We start from the raw sequence: 6,143 nt of genomic DNA on the forward strand, positions 1-6,143 counted from the left end.
ATGACCTACTAACTTGTTGGATCTTCTCCAATTTCATCCAAACCTCTCCTAGGTCCTCCAAAACAATCACAATTAATAGTGGAAAAGCTTATTGAATCATGGTTATGGTCTGTGACTAAAATGCAACTAGATATGCACCACTAGCTTTCAATGCTTATAACAAGAAAATGACTTGAAAATGATTTCAATTAGGATCAAAGCAAAGCTCTAATACCAACCAAAAGGAAGGAACTTCTAACTAAAAGAAAATTATGCTAGAAGTAGGAAACACAAGTCATGCCCATGAGAAGTCATAACTGTGCCATATATTCACATGTTGCATATGACACAATAAAGCCATCACTAGAATAAAAGAGAAGCACAAAGAAAAGAATACATCATGATACACACTTGATGCAATAGTTTCCATGAGAACACACCATCAATGGTAGTGGGAGGCCCTAACCTCAAGAGCTCCAAGTTGGAGTTGCTTTAATGTTAAAATGATTAAAATTTGTGTATTACATGAGGCCCTAATTCTCTAAGTTTATTACAAAGCCTTTCAACAAGTAACTCTAAATTTTACTTTATTACAAACACTTTTTCTACATGAGGGTCTACAGCAGTGCACTACATAGTTATCCCATTTTTTATGAGCTTAAACTGGAAGAAATATGCATCAAACTACCTTCTTTATGATTCTACAACAAAGCATATATATGATATTTTATCTTTAGCTCCAAATCTATGATTTCATTTGGAAATTTTTGGAAGATTATAGGCTCTTTTGCCATGTCTAAATAGAGTACTCTATTTTCATCTCCACTACTTGGAGTTATTTTGTACTATGTTCTCTCTCTCTCTCTTTTTTACTTGAACAAAAACGTTAAGTGGGAAGGGATTGTAACGAAGTATGTTTGGAATTATATTTTTGAGAAATATTTTATAAATGCTTAGTGCTAAATTGGCCTAGGTATATAAAAGATGTAAAAGGCTTATTTTTCATTTTCACCACAATTATGCAAGATCATTATCTTTGACTTCACCTTCTTGTTCCAGCTTTCATTGTTTCTTCTCTCCTCTTTCTCTTTTCTTTCTCCTATCCTAATTTTTCTCTCTCTTCCAAGATGTTTTCTTTGACACATGATGCTTGCACTCTTATTTTCTCTCAAGCTTAGTGCACTCTTGTTGCCTTCTCTCTCAAGGTTAATGCTTTACACAATGGTGCGTACAAATAGGTAGAAAGAGAAAGAGAAATAGTGAGAGAAGATAGAAGACTATAAGAAACTCATGTAACAATTAAAGATATGTTGATTAGGACTTCTAGAACTACCAAAAATGCATACACCAAGAAAAAATGTGCTCTTAGTACCTTGACAAGTTCCTTGCTTCCTGCAATCTAAATGATATTGAGTAGGATTCTTTCAATGGTGCATATGAATAGAAGAGAAAGAGAAAAAGGGAGAAGAAAAATAAGAAAAATAACAAATGAGAATGGCAAAAGGATATATAGAAACTATAAAACTAAAAGTATTGAAAAAATCAAAGGCCATAAATAAAATATAATCCAAATTCAAACAACATTCATTTTGAGATCATAATCAAAATTGTTAGGCATGGGATGCATTTTTTAAAGGTCCTATTCAAACTTTTAGGCTATGAGAGCATTGAAAATGGAAGTTAAGGAAATAGATAGAAAAGAGAGAGGTATCATTATTATCTAATGCTTATGTGGGCCTAAGTGAGAGAGAAACAATCAATTAACAAAATAGCATTAGACTTTCTTTATTTCATGAAGTTAATATGATTAAAAATTTAACCAAAATCTCGTAGTATAAATTTGACAATCGATTGGCCTCAAAATCCGTACTAATGGCTATGGGAGTGATGGATTTTATTCCTAGTGCTTCTCTTGAAAATAAAACATATTATTGAAAAATGTTGATCTTCTACTCCCCCCATGCCTATAGTAAGCTTAGGTACAATATGCTTTCAAGGGTACATCAACTTGTTGGCCCTCATATCCTACTACATGAAAATGGAGCTTACTAGTTAGAACTCAAATTAATCTCCTACATGGTGACAAGCTAGATTCTCAAAACATGGCATGATGTAAAGGAGAACTCAAAAAGAAAGAGTCAATTACATCTTTATTAAGAAAGAAAATTTAGGGAAAGTCTAGTATTATTTGCACATTACATTTGAACATTTTGTAACATTCATAGCTTTGAGTATCAAGGATGTATGTTGCTAGTAAAAGACATTCTAAAAGAAAGTAAAGTGAAATATGTATTTTTCATATTGATTACATAAAGGTTTGAGAGTATGGTTATTTGTATACTTGAAACGGAATGTATGATTCTCAAGATTGAAGAAATAAAGTATATTTTAACAAGGTTACAAAAGGTATAATTTTACATTTTGTACAACTATAGAAATTGTACACTATTGGTTTAGAGATATCTTTTTCCATCATAAATTGAGCTATGCAAGAGAACTAATTGTTCCTAAATGACCCTGTTTTCTCCCAAATATCATTTTTTTCAATAAGATCAAGGTAAGTGTAAAAATGGGCAGCAATTAGGTAGAAGATAAAGGAGATGAACATCAATGTGGCCAATAGATAATAAAAGTAGTCTAAATGACCTTTGTTGAGGTCTCTTGGTATCCAACCAAGTTCCCTTCCTCCTTTTGTTGTGCACTTTGCAACAATGGTAACTAGTAAAGTGCTTGCATAATTGCCTAGGCCCACACAAACAAGAGGTAGTGATAGTCCCAAACTCCTCATGCTATCAGAGACTTGTGAATAAAAGAATTCCAGGCGTGAAACATTCTCTAATGCTAAAGCAATTCCCACTGTAATAAATTGAGGTGAAAGCCACAGTATGGTAAGACGATCACTACTCAAAGATGCTACACTCAACCTTTTCTTCTCAACCACTGCAGCAAGAACCATTGATAAAATAGACACCAACATGCCTAATCCCATTCTTTGTAGCATTGTTAATCCCATCCTAAGGCTTGTTCTTGCTTTTAACCATGGTATGATTACATTATCATAAAATAGTGAGAAGATGATTGTGAAAGTAAGAGTGAACACTCTCATTGATCCAGGGGGTATTTTGAAATTATGCCCCAAAGAACCATCCATTAATGCTGCTTGCTCAACAAATAATGTCGTGAGTTGGGCTATTAACACATTAAACACTATTCCTATTAGTAAAAATGGAAGAATCCGCAGTAGACATTTGACCTCCTCCACTTGGGTCACTGTGCACACTTTCCAAGAACTTGTAACTTGCATGCCATCATTTTCCTTTTCAGATGCTTTGTCAAGCCACCTACGAGTGAAACCCAAGATTCATTTAGCTATTATGAAGCTTGATTGGGAGTAAGAACCAAAATCATACCTTCTCTTTAAAGTTATCAGTTCAATTGTCAACATTTGAATATATTATGAGAGTTAGTTGATAAGTGTGTGGATTATGTTTTCAATGCATTGCATTGTTCATATACAAGTAGCACTTGTATACATCTATACAAGTAGCACTTGTATGTGTATGTTTTTCTATGGTTACGCATGTGGGGTGTGGATACAGGGGTGCATTTTTGGGATGCATATTTATACAAGACTTGTCTCTTCTTCACCCATGCTATAGGATGATGATGAAGTGGGATCAAGATGCTTCATCACATGTATAGTTTAATGCATGCCAAAACTCCAATGATAGGATTAGAAAGAACTCAACACTTACATATAAAATGCTACATGGGTTTGTGTTAAGTGATATCCTAGCGATAGATATGTTTATTTAAATACAAGAAAAATACAACAACCAAGTTTTGAATCATGAAGAAGGTGTTTGAGATATTTTATTGCTAATAATAAGGAAATTGTCTATGATTTCTTCCATTGTAAGTGGAACTTTCTACGCTACATGTGAGTGGACATTAATAATTATACATTTGTTGTGTTTTCCTTATCTTAATATCATATTTCCTAAACTATGTGTGAATTTTGGAGTCCTTTATGGTTTTATGTCTCTATAATGGAATGTTTTTGACCACATGTGAATTGACATTAAATAGTATGATTTAGGAAATTGCAATCTTACCTGAGTCCTTCTGTACGATGTAATTTTTGAGAACATGTAGATGATCCATTTGTTCCTCCTTGAACATCAGCAAGTGAAAATGAGGGCATTTCACGATGTTGAGGCAATCTATTGCGAAATGAGCACATGATGACTTGTGCAATTCGAATAAGTGGATTCCCACTTGGCTTTTGTTGCTGGCATTGAGGGGCACCTATTAGAAAGAGACCAATGGACAATATAATTGATCCAGATGCGATCCAAAATCCTAATGCCCACCTCCCTTTGTTTTCCAAATATGTAAGCAATGTGAGGGACATCAATTGGCCCACACTACTTGCCACATAATACCAATTAAAGAAAGTTGCTTTATCTCTTGAGGCATAAAATTGATCCCCCCCCAATGATGCTAGTGTTGGTTCATATGATCCATTTCCTATTGCTATCAAATAAAGTGACACCAACAAGAAAGCCTTCATTGTTGTTGATTGTGATGTGCTAGCGTCATGTTCTTGTAGGGTTGCAACCACACTCAAAAGTATACATCCCTGAAAGGAAAATAAGTCATTGTGTAAAAGCTTGTTAGAAAAGTATGTGCTATACAACTATCTAAAAAACAAATACTCCAATGATAGCTCATGAAATGGGAAGCCTATTAAGTTCCATACCATTAAATGAATGCGTTTTGAAGAGAGTTTTTAAAGAAGTAACAATGCCCCGCACACAAAGTGCCAACGCTCACATCCTTTGATAATGTGGAAAATGCAACATATGTTGCATAAATTTGAATATGGACAAGCATTCAAGATAGCATACTTGTTGAATGCGCATATGTTTGAATGCATTTAAGTGCTAGTATGGTTGTGTGGCTAATGGATTTTATATTTTTAAATAGACATTTTCCACACAAGCACATGCGGGTAGATGCTCACGAATGTTGTAGACATCACATACCACATTGCATAGATGCACAAGTGGGCAGTGCTCACAAATGTTGTAGACATCACATACCATTGCATAGACGACCAGAGAAAATATTGTAGCCCAAAGCCTGCCTAGATAAGCATCACCTACAAATGCTCCTACAACACCTAAAAGAAAAGTGGTGCCCAACAAGTCGGTGACATTATTGGCTGCAGTTGCATTGCCGACATGCCATTCCTTGATAAAGTACAACACTAAGTTGAAGAAGATTCCTCCAAATGTGAAATATCCAAAGCCAATAGTCCCTGAGATTGGTTTCAATATAAGAAGTTAGGCAAGGTCAAGGCTTAAACAATGAAAATATTCAATCAGAATGCTCTATAATGATTCGTCCATGAGACAAGGTTTGCAAGTGAGTGAGGCATAATTAAAGCAATTAGATTGCCTAATCCAGATGGCTTTTAGAGATGCAGTCAAAGTATTAAATGGACCTAGAATGAAAGAGGCGCCGGACCATCCCCCAATGCTTCTCTTTTTTGCCCTCATGAATCTGGGCTGGCCACCTTGATTCTGCTCTATTTCTGCTTCTTGTTGTTGCGACGGCAGACGGCGCCCCAGCCAGTCAAGCATCTCTTCCTGCTCGATGCTCTCCATATACAGTTGGATAGAGAGAGAGAGAGAGAGAGAGAGAGAGAGAGAGAGTATACGAGCTACGGTTAGAGCACATAAGCTTGCAGGAGCTCGAATTAGGTTACGAAAACTGTATATAAGTGTGTCCGAGAGAGAGAGAGAGAGAGAGAGAGAGAGAGAGAGAGTGTGTGTGTGTGTGTGTGTGCGTGTGTGTGTGTGTTTGTGGGTGGGGGTGCCAGGTGGGTATGTGTGTGTGTATGAGCTACGGTTACAGCACATATGCTTGTAGGAGCTCGAATCAGGTTACGCAAACTGTATATAAGAGAGAGAGAGAGAGAGAGAGAGAGAGAATATAAGGAGAGAGAGAGGAGAAGAAGAGAGAGGATCAAGACATGCAATGCTTTCGCACTGCACAGAGAGAGAGAGAGAGAGAGACCCAAAACGTATACGAGCTATGGTAATTAGACAAACATAAGCTCGTAGGTGCTCGAATTAGGTTACGCAAACTGTATATAT

General features: G+C 35.9%; 1 protein-coding gene across 1 annotated transcript; it reads right to left on the minus strand.

The window, feature by feature from the left end:
• Positions 1-2,476: 2,476 nt before the first annotated feature.
• On the minus strand, positions 2,477-5,874 carry LOC148017205 (protein NRT1/ PTR FAMILY 8.1-like). The gene is made up of 4 exons (XM_087662725.1): positions 5,489-5,874; positions 5,085-5,302; positions 4,095-4,621; positions 2,477-3,320 (listed from the first exon to the last, which is right to left on the minus strand). The coding sequence occupies exons 1-4, from the start codon at positions 5,649-5,651 to the stop codon at positions 2,477-2,479; spliced, it is 1,752 nt and encodes a 583-aa protein (XP_087518851.1). The 5' UTR covers positions 5,652-5,874.
• Positions 5,875-6,143: the final 269 nt, after the last annotated feature.

This window comes from Lygodium microphyllum, chromosome 22, assembly GCF_053477565.2.
Source record: "Lygodium microphyllum isolate KBCC chromosome 22, Lygodium_microphyllum_v1.1.10, whole genome shotgun sequence".
NCBI classification, from domain to species: Eukaryota; Viridiplantae; Streptophyta; class Polypodiopsida; order Schizaeales; family Lygodiaceae; genus Lygodium; species Lygodium microphyllum.

What these genes read in the sequence shown, in the direction of transcription:
- LOC148017205 (XM_087662725.1), bottom strand. Translation starts at nt 5,651, where the DNA reads ATGGAGAGCATCGAGCAGGAAGAGATGCTTGACTGGCTGGGGCGCCGT. An exon ending in CGGCGCCTCTTTCATTCTAG is followed by an intron (nt 5,303 to 5,488) that starts GTCCATTTAATA and finishes AACCAATCTCAG; the next exon opens with GGACTATTGGCTTTGGATAT. An exon ending in CATCGTACAGAAGGACTCAG is followed by an intron (nt 3,321 to 4,094) that starts GTAAGATTGCAA and finishes TTTCACTCGTAG; the next exon opens with GTGGCTTGACAAAGCATCTG.